The sequence below is a fragment of the Natator depressus genome, chromosome 1, assembly GCF_965152275.1.
Source record: "Natator depressus isolate rNatDep1 chromosome 1, rNatDep2.hap1, whole genome shotgun sequence".
NCBI lineage: Eukaryota > Metazoa > Chordata > Testudines > Cheloniidae > Natator > Natator depressus.
In genome coordinates, this window is record NC_134234.1 from 306,870,404 (window position 1) to 306,888,493 (window position 18,090).

General features: G+C 46.1%; 1 protein-coding gene across 2 annotated transcripts in view; it reads left to right on the top strand.

The window, feature by feature from the left end:
* The first annotated feature begins 2,948 nt into the window (after nucleotides 1–2,948).
* LOC141987137 (ADP-ribosylation factor-like protein 8B) overlaps nucleotides 2,949–18,090 on the top strand; it is a 49,933-nt gene continuing 34,791 nt past the window's right edge. For both annotated transcript variants that reach the window (XM_074952201.1, XM_074952210.1), the window contains exons 1-2: nucleotides 2,949–3,275; nucleotides 11,087–11,167. In XM_074952201.1, coding sequence (XP_074808302.1) covers nucleotides 3,153–3,275; nucleotides 11,087–11,167 — 204 coding nt within the window. In that variant the 5' untranslated portion in view covers nucleotides 2,949–3,152. The remainder of the gene's footprint in view (nucleotides 3,276–11,086; nucleotides 11,168–18,090) is intronic.

Consider the following 18,090-nt stretch of genomic DNA (forward strand, 5'->3'; position numbering starts at 1 on the left):
CAATTAACTTAGGCTTGAATAGAGACTGGGAGTGGATGGGTCATTACACAAAGTAAAACTATTTCCCCTTGTTTATTCCCACCCGCCCACCCACCCAACCACCCACCCTCCACTGTTCCTCAGACGTTCTTGTCAACTGCTGGAAATGGCCCAACTTGATTATCACTACAAAAGATTCCTCCGCCCCCCTTACCCCCCCCCCGCTCTCCTGCTGGTAATAGCTCACCTTAAGTGATCACTCTCGTTACAGTGTGTATGGTAACAGCTATTGTTTCATGTTCTCTATGTATATAAATCTCCCCACTGTATTTTCCATTGAATGCATCCAATGAAGTGAGCTGTAGCTCACGAAAGCTTATGCTCAAATAAATTGGTTAGTCTCTAAGGTGCCACAAGTCCTCCTTTTCTTTTTGCGAATACAGACTAACACGGCTGCTAATCTGAATCCTGTCTACTACTTTGTTTCCCATTGTTCCAGGCATTGTCCACCTTGTTTTTTGTTGTCGTCCCCTATGCATTATGGTAATAAACATAATTAAGAATTTGTGACATATCCCCAAACCCTAAAAAGCAAGGAAATTCCAAATTATGGGACATTTCAACCATATCATAATGCCACACAACGTTTCTACTGTCAGCAACAGATGTATTTCAAAAGGAATTTTCTTCTGCTTCTAACAAGCGAGGAAATGACACACAACTCAGTAATCTCCCTCTGTATAAAGCAGAAGTTTAATTATAACTTCCGCAACATTAACAAATAATTTCAGGTTAACATATGCACCCAGATTCAGTGTGCGATATGTCTTGTATATATATAAGAGAAATATAAGGTTTTGTGCAATACTATGAGTCAAAATAGCATGGTGAGTATTAGCGTGCTTCCTTATCAGTTGCAAACAAAAGGAAGTTCCTTGGGATAGTGAAAATCCACTCTGTAGGCAAAAACATCTAGTTAACCACAGGCTAGCATGTCACTTCAAATGGGTATCACCAAAACATGAGTCTCAAAAAAGAATCTGAATGAGAGGATAGGGCCTTGTGACCAGAATTGAACAACTGTTCTCTACGTAAGGGGTAGTATGGGAAAAGGCATTCAGCTGGCTATAGGAGATTGACAGAGGGGAGAGGTATTCCAACTGTAGACTGACCCCCAAACCCAGGGGTGAAAGTAAGTCTAGGGACTTACCAGTATGGGGCTGGGCTGGGGCCGGCTCTGGCCCCTGGAAGGGGCGGGGCCTCGGGCAGAAGGGGTGGGGCTGGGGGAGGTCAGAGGCAGCCCCGGCCCACCCTGTACCCGCAAGTGCCTCCTTCCACCTCCCCGGGGTAACAGCAGCAGCCGGGGGCTCTGGCAGCAGTTTAAAGGGCCCAGGGCGGTAGCGGCGGCCGGAGCCCTGGGACCTTTAAATCGTCCCCGGAGCCCCGCCGCCGCTTTCCCAGGGCTCTGGCAGCAGGGCTCCGGGGACGGGGCTCCGGCCGCCACTACCGCCCTGGACCCTTTAAATCGTCCCCGGAGCCTGCAGGAGTGCTGGGAAAGTGGCAGCGGGGCTCCGGGGATGATTTAAAGGGTCCAGGGCTCGGCTGCCGCTACTGCCCCGGGCCCTTTAAATCGCCTTCCAGCCCCGCCGCCGCTACCCCAAGGCTCTGGCAGCAATTTAAAGGGCCGGGGGCTCCAACTGCTGCTCGGAGCCGTAGGCCCTTTAAATTGTGCCTGGGGAAGCCGGTCCACCCCAGTACGGCGCACCGGCTCTTGTACTGGGGCATACTGGCTTACTTTCACCTCCGCCCAAACCTAAAGACAATGGCCTCAGGCCATCACCTGTCACATCACATCCTCCTCCCCCACACTGTACCAGTCTTGTCTATCTTAGGTACTTCTCTGGCCCCTATCACTGTAATATCGGAGTGCTTTACAATGTTAATGTATTGATTCTCCCACTATTTTGTGAGGCAAGGCAGGTCTAAAATCCCCATTGAACAGATGGGAAGCTGAGGCACAGAGGGGCTAAGTGACTTGCCTAAGGTCACACAGGAAATCAATGGCAGAGTGGGGAACTGACCCTTGATTCTCCCAAGAAATAGGCTAGTGCCATAAGACCCCAAGAACTAATTTGCTTCTGCTGCACAACACCCGTATACAGAGCCAGTGCCTTGCCCCGCAGTGACCCTCCATGAAGACCCACCTTGTCAACCCTCACGATTCCCCTACCCCTTGGTGGCCCCCTTGTGAGGACCCACCCTATGGCCCCCCACATGATCCCCACCTCTTTGTCAGGGCCCACCCCATAAGGATCCACTCTTTCGCTCCTTATGTGACCACACCTCCATCCCGCCACCCGCCCTTCAGTAATAAACCCCTTGAAGTAGGTTTCAGAGTAACAGCCCTGTCAGTCTGTATTCGCAAAAAGAAAAGGAATACTTGTGGCACCTTAGAGACTAACCAATTTATTTGAGCATGAGCTTTCGTGAGCTACAGCTCACTTCATCGGCTGCATACGAAAGCTTATGCTCAAATAAATTGGTTAGTCTCTAAGGTGCCACAAGTACTCCTTTTCTTTTCCCCTTGAAGTAGGGTTGCCAACCCTTCAGGATTGTTCTGGAGTCTCCAGGAGTCAAAGACTAATTTTTAATTAATGATTATGTCATGTGATGAAACCTCCAGGAATAGGGCCAGCCAAACTTGGCAACCCTACCTTGAAGGGGCCTACCCTATCACCCCTCATATGACCCCCTCAGTAACACCCGCCCTCTGACCCCCTCATGTAATCCCCACCGCTCAATGACCCCCTTCCCCCAGGACCCACCCTGCCAGCCCTCATGTGATTCCCCGCCCCTCACGTGACCCCCCCACCGCCGCTCAATGACACCCCCGCAGAGACCCAGCCTATCACCCCCGGCTCATCCCCCCCCCCTTTCCCGCAGCCCACGTGCCGCTGAGACCCGCCCGGTCGCGCCGTCCCGAGCCCCTCCCAGTCTGCGGCGACTCAGCCAGCGGCAGCCTGGGGAGAAGGGCGGTGGCTGGGATCACGTGCGTGTGCCCGCTCAGCTGCTCCGACTCCGGTGCTGTCCCCAGCGCAGCCGCCGCAGCGACCGGAGCCGCCGAGCCCGCGGTGCCGCCGGAGTTGGGAGGCGGGACGGGGGCGCTGGCCGGGATGCTGGCGCTGGTGGCCCGGCTGCTGGAGTGGCTGCGCTCGCTGTTCTGGAAGGAGGAGATGGAGCTCACCTTGGTGGGGCTGCAGTACTCGGGCAAGACCACCCTGCTCACCGTGCTGGCGGTACGGCGCCCGACCACGGCCTCCCCGCGGCGTGGTTGTCGGTCCCCGGGAGAAGGGGGCCATGGCGCTGGCCCTCCGGCGGGGTGGGGGGGGCTGGCTCTAATGAGGCGGGGGGGGGGGGGGCTCTGTCTTGTGGCTGTGCCTTTAATGAGATGGGAGAGTGTCTGCAGGGCAGGCGGGGGAGCTCTGTGTCTGGATGGGTGGGGGGCGGTGTCTCGGGTGGGGGTGGTGTGTCTCTTTAAGGAGGCGGGGGGAGGCCGTGTCTGGTACCCTGTCACTGGGGTTGGGTGTGTGTGTCTCTCTTTAAGGGGGCAGGGGGACCCTATCTGCTGCCAGAGGGCCGTGTCTGGGATTGTCTCTCTTTAGGGGAAATGGAGGCGGTCTGTCCCTGGGTTTGGATGCAGCAGGCCCCCAGCTCTGCCTGCTGGATGAACCTTGCCTGTGGTTGGTTTCCCCCCTTGGGAGTGAGCCCTTGGGACGGTGTGTAGTAGTACAGTGGTTTGGGGTCTGCGTTCCCCTGGGGGGAACGGGGGGGCCCGCAAGCAGGTTTCAGGTGGTCTGCCAAGCATGGCTGGCATTAGACTTGCTAGGGCCCAGGACAGAAAGCCAAAGCCCTGCCACAGGGTATTGCAGCTCGGGGCCCCCAAGTCCCACTGCCCCAGGCTGAAGCTGAAGTCTGAGCAACTTAGCTTTGCGGTTTCCCCTGTAGTGTGGGGCCCCAGGCAGTTGCCCTCCTTGCTACTCTCTAATGCTGGCCCTAGCCTTTATATGCAGAAAAACAGTTGTGGCACAGCTGGGCCGTGAAGTTTTTATAGCCTGTTGGGTGAGGGGGCCCCAGACGGAAAAAGGTTGAGAACCCCTGTAGTAGTATATGGGGGGAACATGGCTTGTATTTGAGGCTGGAAAGCAGATGGTAGCTAGAAAATTTGTTAGGATTTCTAGTGCCTTGTAGCTGAATGCCTGGCACTGCTCTTCCCTCCTGCTCACCTCCCCATGCCCTCAAGAGAGAGGGTTATTGCCTGTGGTGAAGTCCTCATCCTGTCATAAGATCTCTGAAGCGAGTGGGGGATGGGAAGAACCCTGGGACAGTGACCATTTTGCAACTGCTTTAATATCACACCAACAACAGATGTGAGTTTAAAGTAGGTTAGAGATGAGAAAATAGCTTTTTGATTATCAGGTTCATCTATCTCACTCTGAATCCCCCAGGCAGAGGATATTTGTACATTATACAAAGTCACTTTTTCTACAATAAAATAGTGTTTGTTTTATATAAATCATCACAGCAACACCGCCTATCTAGCCAGAATTCACCTGATAAAATAATGTTCTAGTCTGTCACTGGGACTTTATCACCACCTTCACTGAATCCCTTCAGTGACTCCCACTCATCCATCACATCAAGTTTTAAACTTTTTTCACCTTACTTTCAATAGGTTTACATCAGCTTGTGTGTCTGATCTGCAGTATTATTGTGTCCTCCTCACATGATGCTGCCCTTAATGTCCTGTTCATCTCCTCTTCTCATTTCCACTTACATGCCCTTTTCCATTCTGTCCCTGTGCTTAGAATGCCCACTCCATACCAGTTTGTCAAGCCACCACTCTTCACATCCAAGTCCTTCCTAAAGATTTGCTTCCCTGATGCCAAAAAGATACACATTGAATATTAGAGCTGTTTGGAACATAGATTTTTGGAATTTCCTACAAAATAGGTATTCCATGTAGAATAGGAATGTAACAATAATTTTTCAAAATGTTCATTGGAGCAAAATTCTGTAAGTTCATTTTGGAAGAATCCAAATGACATTTTATTTTGACTGTGTCCAAACATTTAGTTTTGACTTTATAACATTACATAAAAGTCTTGTTGATTGTAATGGAATATAAAGATTGAAAGATTTTTACTACTATGTCATGGCAGCCAAGGAGCTAGGTAATAAGCAAGCTGGCCAGCAGGTAGCGATCTGAGGAGCTGACCAGTGTTCCCTCTTAATTTTTCCCACATGTGTGCAGAATGAATTTTGTTATGTGCACCAGTACGAAGGTGATGTGTGACACATCACCTCCATATTGGTGCACATAACAAAATTCATATGGCGGGGGTGGGGCTGAGGGGTTCGGAGTGTGGTAGGGGGGGAGTGTGGTAGGGGGGGTGAGGACTCTGGGGTGGAGCCAAGGATGGCGGGTTCAGGGCTGGGGCGGAGGGTTGGGGAGTGAGGGCTCCAGCTGGGGGTGCAAGCTCTGGGGTGGGCCCAGGAATGAGGAGTTTGGGGTGCAGGCTGCCTCAGGGCTACAGTTGGGAGAGAGGACTCCTCCCTGTTCTCTCTCCCTGCAGCGCCACCTGTGCTGGGGCTGCGGGATAGGCTCCTTTCCCCTGGCTGTGGCAGGTCCAGGCTAGGGAAGGGACGCCTCTTCCCCTGGCCACGGCAGGTCCGGGGCTGTGCTGGGTTGGGGCTGGCGGGGAAAGGCATCTCTCCCCGCCGCAGGCGCTCTGCGCAGTGCTTAATAGGCTGCTGTGCAGCTTTGAGGGCACTTTGGCAACCTGGCTGGTCAGCTCCTTTCTGCCTGATTTCTTTCGAAAGTTTCAATGGACTTGACACATTCATATGGAACACTTTGATTCCATCAAATCAGCATTTTCTGATGGAAAATGTCGACCACCCCTACCTGTCAATATGTACTTATCAGCTAAACTATCTATCTGTCTATTTATCTATTACTCAACGTTAATCTTTCCTTTGGGCTTCCTAATGGATCCCATTGTCTCCATTTTGCCTGTCATTGTTACTGTGATAAATGGGAGGGGGGTACCTCCCTTTTGTGGACACGCAGCCAGCCAGTTAGCTATAGAATCCCTCTTGGTAGCTGTTCTCTACTTGCTTTATCTGTAAATGGTTAAAAAGTCTGACTGCATGCATAGGTAAAGGAAAGTGAGTGGGCACCTGACCAAAAGAGCCAATGGGAGGGCTAGAACTTTTTAAAATTGGGGAAAAAACTTTCCCTTTGTCTGTCTGCCCTTTTCTCCGGAGAGAGGAGACACATAGCAGCAATGCTATAAGAAGCTTTAAGCCAGGTATGGAAAATCATCAGATCATATCTAGAACTACTTATCTGAACCCCAGATATGGGAATGTCTAGGAAGACGCGATTAGAGTTATTTCTTTTATTTTTTTATTGGCTCGTGGACTCCTCTGTGCTAACCCCAAATGCTTTTGTTTTGCTTGTAATCTTTAAGCTGGACCTTAAGAAAACCATTCTTGATGCTTAATTATTATATTTGCTCTTTTTAATACTAGCAATAGCCTAAGTTCCAGATATATTTTCTTGCTTTTTGTTTTTAATAAAATTTACCTTTTTTTAAGAACAGGTTTGGCTTTTTTTGTATGTCCTAAGAGGTTTGTGCATATGGTGTTTAATTAGCTGTTGGCAACAGCTGATTTCCTTTGTTTTCTTTCTCAGCTCTTCCCTAGAGGGTAGGTGAAAGGGCTTGAGGGTACCCCCACAGGAAGGAATTCCTAAGTGCGCCTTCCTAGGTTCTCAAAGGGGTTCTGCACTTGGGTGGTGGCAACATCTACCCATCCAAGGTCAGAGAAAAGCTGGAACCTTGGGAGATCAATACCAGCGTGGAGTGGTCAGTATTAATATTTAGAATCCTTGTGGGCCCCCACCTTCTGCACTCAAAGTGCCAGAGTGGGGAATCAGCCTTGACAGTTACTACTAACTTATGTTGCGGTATCATCCATATAGACACTTGATGAGTCAGTCCCTACCCTGAAAAGATGGCAGTCTAAGAAGACAGAAAACAGAGGAAGCATGTGAGGAAGGGATACAACATATAAGCAAGTGATTGGGGTGGTGATAAGCACACAACTTCAGTCCACATTTGTTTCTTGTTTTACTTTATAATATGGGGACCAAGGTGCGATGAAGGGAAATGGCAGTGGGGGTGAGATCAGAGGAGGAAGGAAGCAGTATAGAAGAGGAAAAAGATGAAAGGATGAAGAGAAGCATGCAGGTATTGGAGAGTGGGACCACTGGGAGGGTATGTTGTGGGGAAGACCATCAATCAGCAAACAGAAAAGGACGTCTGCAGTTCAGATTGTAAAAGGCAGTTTGCTAACATATCTGGCATTCAGGTGATCTGATGATATGGGCCTCAGCGGTGCTGCTGTTAATCTAGTCTCGTTCTGCTCGCAAGGGCTTGCTGTGCCCTGGGGAGTTCTTGCTTGGCAAACAATAAATCATCTTGCCGCTTGCAACCATTGCAAAAATGGAAATAGTCTTACAATAAGACAACAGCACCAGTGTAGTAATAAGTGCGGGTGTTAGCGCTTAATGATTTATGAGGAGTTCGCTTCCCACTAGCAGTGTGTTTATGGTGCTCTGTGCAGGTACACTGGGACTGGCACAAACTCTAAACCTTCTGCTGTAGGTTAGAGGAGAACAAGTTAGCTAAGAAATAACACCTTTTGGTCTTGGGCTGCATTTACATTAGCAAACTCTGTGGCTATAAGTCATCACGTCACAGCTCAACCAGTGGTAGCGATGTTGGAAGCGGAGCACAGACAGGACCCTCAACTTCTTGTTGTCATGTTATGTAATTCTACTCAGAATGGGCTAGACAATATGGTGGTACAAAATGGGCTGGACAATGTAGTGGTACTGTGTATGCTACAGTTTCTGCCATTATTATAAGCAGTGGAGATGCAGTACTGAAAAATTACATGTCTAATTTCTGCCAGCACAGATGCAGTCTAAGAAGAATGTTATGAGATGAATCACTTTTAACCATGTTTTCTGATTTGGGGAAGGGCACAGATTGCAGCTATGGAAAAGAACATGTATTGTGTCCTTCAAGTTGGAGATAAGGTATCATGATAGAGAAGGGTTGTTTGGGAACCAGTTCTGAAGTAAACAGTCCATGATAAGTGGTTCACAGTGGATTATTCTTGAATACAATAGACCTGAGGGGATTGGAAGTGTGTGGGCAGGGGGAGGGGACAGGTTGAGTGGGAAAAGAGAAACCATCATGACAAAGGACTGAGTGTATTAAACTCAAACTGTGGTGGACCATAAAACACAGGGATAGGATTTGTTTGCATTGCAGTAGCTTCAGAGATCCTTGTCAGGGTCCCACTGTGCTAAGCCATGTACAAACATATTGTGAGACAGTCCTTGCCCTGAAGAGCTTGGACAAGATTTTGCCCTGTTCTACCAGTGTAAATCCAGACAAATTCCACTGTATGTAAAGGAGTTATTTGGGATTCTGTATAACAGAGCAGAATCTGGGCCATTGTTAATGGTAAGAGTGACTGTTAATGAAAATAGTCCATGTAGTTAACTCGGGTTTCAGAGTAGCAGCTGTGTTAGTCTGTATTCGCAAAAAGAAAAGGAGTACTTGTGGCACCTTCGAGACTAACAAATTTATTTGAGCATAAGCTTTTGTGAGCTAGAGCTCACGAAAGCTTATGCTCAAATAAATTTGTTAGTCTCGAAGGTGCCACAAGTACTCCTTTTCTTTTTATAGTTAACTCAGTATTTGGAGGTATTTAATTCAGTATGCCAAAGCATTTATAAAGCCAGTGCCAAAGCACTTATAAATTTGTAAGCATGTATAACACAGGCACTCAGACTAGATGATCACAATAGTCACTTCTGGCTTTGGAAGCTATGAAAAATTCATTTCAAAACCTTCAAGCATCAAGTCTTTTGTCTCCTTCAGATTGTCATTTGTTTTATTGAAATATGATAGAATAAGGATGTCTGACTGCACACCCCTGAATATTTACAAAAACAAGATACGTATCTTGTTTTATCAGACTTATTCTTTTCACTTCAAGGCTCCTTATAGTGCTTGAAACAAGTAATCTTATCACAACAGATTCCTTGATAAGAAACTAAACTGTAGCTCATGAAAGCTTATGCTCAAATATATTTGTTAGTCTCTAAGGTGCCACAAGTACTCCTTTTCTTTATATGCTAATTGGGCAACAATTAGTAATTCTCCTCCGTCCCACCCCCACCCCTCCCAGTCTTTCAGCTAGAAAGTCCAAGATTGTATATGGAGAAGAGAACTATAAAAATAATGTCTAGCTTGTAACTGTTTCCTTTCTACCATAATAGAAATATCTCAGAAAGATAAAACCAGATATCTAAGTAGGAGACATTAACTGTTTGTGGACCCCAGTATATACATTGTATCTCCAAACCAGGGCAGTTACGGCTTTTATTTTATTACGTATGTCTTCCTTTTTAATATGTCTGATGTATACTTTGCTAATAAAAATGGAAGACTTCCTTTCTTAGGATTAACCAAATTCATGGCTTTTAATGGATTCCTGGCATAACTTTCTAGTTTTTTCCCCAAGATTCCACTATTTGAAGAATAATCACATTTCTTCTGGTTTCTCGCTTTGAAAGTCAGTTCAGCATAAAATAATTATTCAGCATATAATATTGAACAAATTAGACCAACGTCTTTACCAGAAGATTGAAACTAACTAGGCTTTGTCTGATTTTATTGGCATTCCAAATTTCTGCTTCTGTTGCTGCTAGGCAGGTGGTTTTATATAGGAGCACAGGTACAATTGTGTTTAGTGATGATTTTTGCATGTGGAGGCATTTATAGAAAGTGAATGAAGCAAAGAACGAGAGAGGGAACATACAGAAACAAAGGATGGGGGCAAAGCACGGGAGAAAATTTATCCATAAGACTGCCTATAGAGAAGTTTGGTGTCCTGGGAACAATATACCCTGAACAAACCAAGGAACTAACTAATAGGAGTTGTTTTAATCTGAAAGATAGAGAACATTAAAAAAAATCATCAAGTGAGAGTAACAGATCTTTATTGAAAGTTTTGTGACTTTTTAAGCCCTAGATTAACACTGGTTTACCATAGTTGGTAGATAAAGGATAGAGCGATGGAATCTTATCCTCTCAACCCCAGTTAATGAAGGGGAAAGATGTAGCAAGTCTGGTGTGACCAATGATAACATTGGGAATCAGTCAGTTGTCAAATGGCATAGAAAATAGCTCCAGTGTAACATTGTTAGTGGGAGAAAATGCCGACTATATTTATTAAAGGTACATTTTTGGAGGTGATGGGTGGAGAGGGCATAATGAGTCCTTTACTTAGATTCTCATTTTTGACCTCCTCCTGTCTCATGGTCTATTTTAGTGCTTTGGTACTATGGTAAAGTGCGCTTTTAAAAAAAACCTAAGTTTCTTTATTGTAGCAATGGTCATTTCAACTGTGAGGCACTGGACAGGACTTCCCTTAACCTTGTGTATGAGAGAGTATTTTCCTAAAATTTCCCAAATTATCACTCACTCAGCTCCACTTATTGCAGGAATAAGAACCTGAGGGGAGGTGGTGCTTCCAACACCAAGCTACTCAAAATATCAGTTATTCCCTGCAGCACCACCCACTTTCACCATTGTTACCTTTGGTGGAGCTGAACCTATGGTAGGCACTGGTGAGGAACTTTAGGAGAAATATCCTTTAGTGTTGTCAAGGCCTCATAGTAATCCAACAATGCTGCCCCCAGTTTAGCTAAAGGAACCAGATGAAGTGTGTTGAGAATTTCTTTGAGTACTCAGGATAATCAATCTAGGAACAAGAGGCCAGGCATGAGTCCATTTTCTCACAATGGCAGGACAGTGTGTTAATCAAAGCATTGGTTCATATTATTTTAAATAATTTACATAATTCTCAATTTATGTTGTGAAAATGAAAGATTATTTAGATTACAAATGATGAATGTATTCTTAATTAGTTATATTAATTATAACTTTTTTTTTTTGGTTAGTCAGGGCAGTTCACAGAAGATATGATTCCTACAGTAGGCTTCAATATGAGAAAAATAACAAAAGGAAATGTCACCATAAAGGTAAGTGTTCTTATTTGAATTATACAAAAGAGGAAATAACTATTAAAACCAAATATTTTAGCATGGAGTGAGTGTGTGTGTGTGTGTGTGTGTGTGTGTAATATTTAGTGAGCATGGTGAAAATGGCTGCAGTTAGAATAATTGATGACAGCTGTCATTTTTGTCGTGTGATATAATAGGATGGACTATTCTTTTTAATAATCTGTATTGAGACTTCTTTTGAATATGTACTCTGGTCAGTTATTTCAAGAAACCAACAGAAATATGCTCACTTTTATGAAAACAGTCCTACATAGTGAAGAACACGTTATTAAAGTAATCAAGCAAACTTAACTCAGTCTATTTAAAAAAGAAAGTTAAAACTATTTTCTACACCTGCCACTGCATCTCTTTCAATTCTTGTGACTTTTCAATGACTCTTATATGTTTGAACTAATCATCTTCTCTGTGCTCTCTTGCTATGTGAAAAACAGGAAAAATTTACTTGACAATACAAGGATGTAGTGAATCTGACTATATGAAGAGCTGTCCAATGCACAAATTAAACTGAAAATTATGATTTTTTTTCTCCAATCTTTTTCAAATATAGTAATCTTACAGTTAAAACATCAGTGCAGGTGAAAAGCAGACAAGTGTCTAAGATGACAGTGTTCTTTTTTAGATGTTTCAGGTCAAAACATGTCATCTTTTTTCCAATAAATACATTCTTATTTTGTTTGTCACTGGGAAGTCCCTGCCATGCCAAAGCCTTCCCTCCATACTTCTTCAAATGGAAGAAGTTCAAAAATTATAGGATGGGCTGAAGGAATTTCTTTTGGCTCCAACTGATCTAAATTAGAGCAGTATTCAATATATTGAAATTACTGTGCTGTCTCATATGTAAACAGTTACCTGCTACTTCTCCTTTTTTCCTGGACCTGTCTTCTCTGTTCTCCTTCATCCTTTCTCCTCCATTTCTTGGAAATTGTCTCTTTTCCCTCTGGATTTGTGGGATTCCTGCACCTGGTTGAAAGCCTTGCCTACTTAGGAAAGTTTGAGAGGGTTTTTGTTTGCTTGTTTTTTTAATAGTCTAAGATATTAATTTAAACAGTTGTTAAACTGCCAAAACCTGTCTGTACACTCTTAGGGTACGTCTACACTACGAAATTAGGTCGAATTTATAGAAGTCGGTTTTTTAGAAATCGGTTTTATATATTTAAGTGTGTGTGTCCCCACAGAAAATGCTCTAAGTGCATTAAGTGCATTAACTCAGCGGAGTGCTTCCACAGTACCAAGGCAAGCGTCGACTTCCGGAGTGTTGCACTGTGGGTAGCTATCCCACAGTTCCCGCAGTCTCCGCTGCCCATTGGAATTCTGGGTTGAGATCCCAATGCCTGATGGGGCTAAATCATTGTTGTGGGTGGTTCTGGGTACATATCGTCAGGCCCCCGTTCCCTCCCTCCCTCCCTCCGTGAAAGCAGCAGCAGACAATCGTTTCGCGCCTTTTTTCTTGAGTTACCTGTGCAGACGCCATATCACGGCAAGCATGGAGCCCGCTCAGGTAACCGTCACCGTATGTCTCCTGGGTGCTGGCAGACGTGGTACTGCATTGCTACACAGCAGCAGCAACCCCTTGCCTTGTGGCAGCAGACGGTACAATAGGACTGGTAGCCGTCATGGTCATGTCCGAGGTGCTCCTGGCCACATCGGCCAGGAGCGCCGGGGCAGACATGGGTGCAGGGACTACATTAGAAGTGACTTGACCAGGTCATTCTCTTTAGTCCTGCAGTCAGTCCTATTGAACCATCTTATGGTGAGCAGGCAGGCAATACGGATTGCTAGCAGTCCTATTGTACCATCTTCTGCCGAGCAGCCATGAGATGTGGATGGCTTGCAGTCCTTCTGCACCATCTGCTGCCAGCCAAAGATGTAAAAGATAGATGGAGTGGATCAAAACAAGAAATAGACCAGATTTGTTTTGTACTCATTTGCTTCCCCCCCGCCCCCGTCTAGGGGACTCATTCCTCTAGGTCACACTGCAGTCACTCACAGAGAAGGTGCAGCGAGGTAAATCTAGCCATGTATCAATCAGAGGCCAGACCAACCTGCTTGTTCCAATAAGAACAATGACTTAGATGCACCATTTCTTATTGGAACCCTCCGTGAAGTCCTGCCTGAAATATTCATTGATGTAAAGCCACCCCCTTTGTTGATTTTAATTCCCTGTAAGCCAACGCTGTAAGCCATGTCGTCAGTCGCCCCTCCCTCCGTCAGAGCAACGGCAGACAATCGTTCCGTGCCTCTTTTCTGTGCGGACGCCATACCAAGGCAAGCATGGAGGCCGCTCAGCTCACTTTGGCAATTAGGAGCACATTAAACACCACAGGCATTATCCAGCAGTATATGCAGCACCAGAACCTGGCAGAGCGATGCCGGGCGACGAGGCGACGTCAGCGCGGTCACATGAGCGATCAGGACATGGACACAGATTTCTCTGAAAGCATGGGGCCTGCCAATGCATGCATCATGGTGCTAATGGGGCAGGTTCATGCTGTGGAACGCCGATTCTGGGCTCGGGAAACAAGCACAGAGTGGCGGGACCGCATAGTGTTGCAGGTCTGGGAATCATCCCAGTGGCTGCGAAACTTTCGCATGCGTAAGGGCACTTCCATGGAACTTTGAGACTTGCTTTCCCCTGCCCTGAAGCGCATGAATACCAAGATGAGAGCAGCCCTCACAGTTGAGAAGCGAGTGGCGATAGCTCTGTGGAAGCTTGCAACGCCAGACAGCTACCGGTCAGTTGGGAATCAATTTGGAGTGGGCAAATCTACTGTGGGGGCTGCTGTGATGCAGGTAGCCCACGCAATCAAAGATCTACTGATATCAAGGGTAGTGACGCTGGGAAATGTGCAGGTCATAGTGGATGGCTTTGCTGCAATGGGATTCCCTAACTGTGGTGGGGCCAAAGACGGAACCCATATCCCTATCTTGGCACCGGAGCACCAAGCCAGCGAGTACATAAACCGCAAGGGGTACTTTTCAATAGTGCTGCAAGCTCTGGTGGATCACAAGGGATGTTTCACCAACATCAACGTGGGATGGCCGGGAAAGGTACATGACGCTCGCATCTTCAGGAACTCTGGTCTGTTTCAAAAGCTGCAGGAAGGGACTTTATTCCCAGACCAGAATATAACTGTTGAGGATGTTGAAATGCCTATAGTTATCCTTGGGGACCCAGCCTACCCCTTAATGCCATGGCTCATGAAGCCGTACACAGGCAGCCTGGACAGTAGTCAGGAGCTGTTCAACTACAGGCTGAGCAAGTGCAGAATGGTGGTAGAATGTGCATTTGGACGTTTAAAGGTGCGCTGGTGCAGTTTACTGACTCGCTTAGACCTCAGCGAAACCAATATTCCCACTGTTATTACTGCTTGCTGTGTGCTCCACAATATCTGTGAGAGTAAGGGGAAGACGTTTATGGCGGGGTGGGAGGTTGAGGCAAATTGCCTGGCTGCTGGTTATGCGCAGCCAGACACCAGGGCGGTTAGAAGAGCACAGGAGAGCGCGGTATGCATCAGAGAAGCTTTGAAAACCAGTTTCATGACTGGCCAGGCTACGATGTGAAAGTTCTGTTTGTTTCTCCTTGATGAAACCCCCCGCCCCTTGGTTCACTCTACTTCCCTGTAAGCTAACCACCCTCCCCTCCTCCCTTCGATCACCGCTGTCAGAGGCAATAAAGTCATTGTTGCTTCACATTCATGCATTCTTTATTCATTCATCACACAAATAGGGGGATGACTATCAAGATAGTCCAGGAGGGGTGGTGGAGGAGGGAAGGAAAATGCCCCACAGCACTTTAAAAGTTTACAACTTTAAAATTTATTGAATGCCAGCCTTCTGTTTTTTGGGCAATCCTCTGTGGTGGAGTGGCTGGTTGGCCAGAGGTCCCCCCACCGCGTTCTTGGGCGTCTGGGTGTGGAGGCTATGGAACTTGGGGAGGAGGGCAGTTGGTTACACAGGGGCTGTAGTGGCAGTCTGTGCTCCAGCTGCCTTTGCTGCAGCTCAACCATACACTGGAGCATACTGGTTTGATCCTCCAGCAGCCTCAGCATTGAATCCTGCCTCCTCTCATTACGCTGCCGCCACATTTGAGCTTCAGCCCTCTCTTCAGCCCGCCACCTCTCCTCCCGGTCATTTTGTGCTTTCCTGTACTCTGACATTATTTGCCTCCACGCATTCGTCTGTGCTCTGTCAGTGTGGGAGGACAGCATGAGCTCAGAGAACAGTTCATCATGAGTGTGGTTTTTTTTTTTTTTTTTCTTTCTAATCTTCACTAGCCTCTGGGAAGGAGAAGATCCTGTGATCATTGAAACACATGCAGCTGGTGGAGAAAAAAAAAGGGACAGCGGTATTTAAAAAGACACATTTTATAAAACAGTGGCTACATTCTTTCAGGGTAAACCTTGCTGTTAACATTACATACATAGCACATGTGCTTTCATTACTAGGTCGCATTTTGCCTCCCCCCTCCCTGTGGCTAACAGCGGGGAACATTTCTGTTCAGCCACAGGCAAACAGCCCAGCAGGAACGGGCACCTCTGAGTGTCCCCTGAAGAAAAGCACCCTATTTCAACCAGGTGACCATGAATGATATCTCGCTCTCCTGAGGATAACACAGAGAGATAAAGAACGGATGTTGTTTGAACGCCAGCAAACATACACTGCAATGCTTTGTTGTACAATGATTCCCGAGTCCGTGTTACTGGCCTGGAGTGGTAATGTGTCCTACCATGAAGGACGCAATAAGGCTGCCCTCCCCAGAAACCTTCTGCAAAGGCTTTGGGAGTACATCCAGGAGAGCCGCAAATGCCAGGGCAAATTAATCGTTTCACATGCTTGCTTTTAAACCATGTATAGTATTTTAAAAGGTACACTCACTGTAGGTCCCTTCTCCTCCTGCCGGGTCCAGGAGGCAGCCTTGGGTGGGTTCGGGGGGTACTGGCTCCAGGTCCAGGGTGAGAAACAGTTCCTGGCTGTCGGGAAAACCAGTTTCTCCGCTTGCTTGCTGTGAGCTATCTACAACCTCATCATCATCTTCTTCTTCTTCTTCATCCCCAAAACCTGCTTCCGTGTTGCCTCCATCTCCATTGAAGGAGTCAAACAACACGGCTGGGGTAGTGGTGGCTGAACCCCCTAAAATGGCATGCAGCACATCATAGAAGCGGCATGTCTGGGGCTCTGACCCGGAGCGGCCGTTAGCCTCTCTGGTTTTCTGCTAGGCTTGCCTCAGCTCCTTAAGTTTCACGCGGCACTGCTTCAGGTTCCTGTTATGGCCTCTGTCCTTCATGCCCTGGGAGATTTTGACAAAGGTTTTGGCATTTTGAAAACTGGAACGGAGTTCTGGTAACACGGAATCCTCTCCCCATACAGCGATCAGATCCCGTACCTCCCGTTCAGTCCATGCTGGAGCTCTTTTGCAATTCTGGGACTTCATCATGGTCACCTCTGCTGATGAGCTCTGCATGGTCACCTGCAGCTTGCCACGCTGGCCAAACAGGAAATGAGATTCAAAAGTTCGCGGTTCTTTTCCTGTCTACCTGGCCAGTGCATCTGAGTTGAGAGTGCTGTCCAGAGCAGTCACAATGGAGCACTCTGGGATAGCTCCCGAAGGCCAATACCATCGAATTGTGTCCACAGTACCCCAAATTCGACCCGGCAAGGCCGATTTAAGCGCTAATCCACTTGTCAGGGGTGGAGTAAGGACATCGATTTTAAGAGCCCTTTAAGTCGAAATAAAGGGCTTCATCGTGTGGATGGGTGCAGGTTTACATCGATTTAACGCTGCTAAATTTGACCTAAAGTCCTAGTGTAGACCAGGGCTTATTCTGGTATGAGTACCTTTTTTTTTTGGTTTAGTTTGGTGGGTTTCATCTAAACCAAAAAAGCCACTCTTCTACTAGAATAAGAGTGTCCACGTGAGGGGCTATACTGGTATAGCTGTATCAGTATAACTGTCAAAACTTTCCCATGTAGACAAGTTCTGTGCTTGTACAGCACCAAGTACAATGGGTTCCTGGTCAATGACTAGGACTCCTAAGTATTAAAGTTATACAAATAGGAAATAAGACCTTAAACATTGCATTTCAATGTTTTAATATTTTGCATTCAATTTTTAATGTTATTAGCTTGTAGAATAATCATAGGGCGAGCTGTTAGGTCCCAGTATATTGAGGTTACCTAAACAATTGCATTATAAAAGATTCTTGCCAACTTTTTTTGAGAAGATCTAACATCTCAGTTGTTTGCAGAAGGCCTTTGAAATTAGGCAGAATGAAAGCTCTCAAGCTATAGAAGTGTTCTTTTTTTTTTTTTTAATGGTCCTTGAAATTCTGTTCAATTTTGGCTGAGATATAAACTTAAATATCACAATCTTTCTGCTGTGGTTTGCACTTGTGGGGAAAATTTTGACAGCATGCCAAATAAATAAACATGAACATTCTAAGGCTGGGTCCACACGAAAACACAGCAGCTCTCAAAGTTAGGAAAGTGAGCTTTGCAGTTGCCTGTGAAACCTTAAATCTGCCATCTTGTGCATAAACTTTATAATACAGCCTTTAAATTACATGACCACAAACTATTTTTTTCTGTACGATCCCTGTCTTTGTTAGTGCAGCGGATGGATGAACGAGGGGCAAGGGGAATCTGGTATTTCCTAAATACCAAGTGTTTCAGTTTGCAACCTAAATAACATTCTTTCAACATAGGGGTGGCTTTTTTGGGAGTATATGATACAATGTATATTACATGAACACAATTGCAGAATATAATCCAAACTAGCCAAATCTCTTTGAAACAAAAAAGTTCCCTCTGAAGATATGACAAATCTTAATCGATTTACTCCCCAAAATGGGGAACAGTCTTCCTTATTTAAAGTTTTGAGCAAC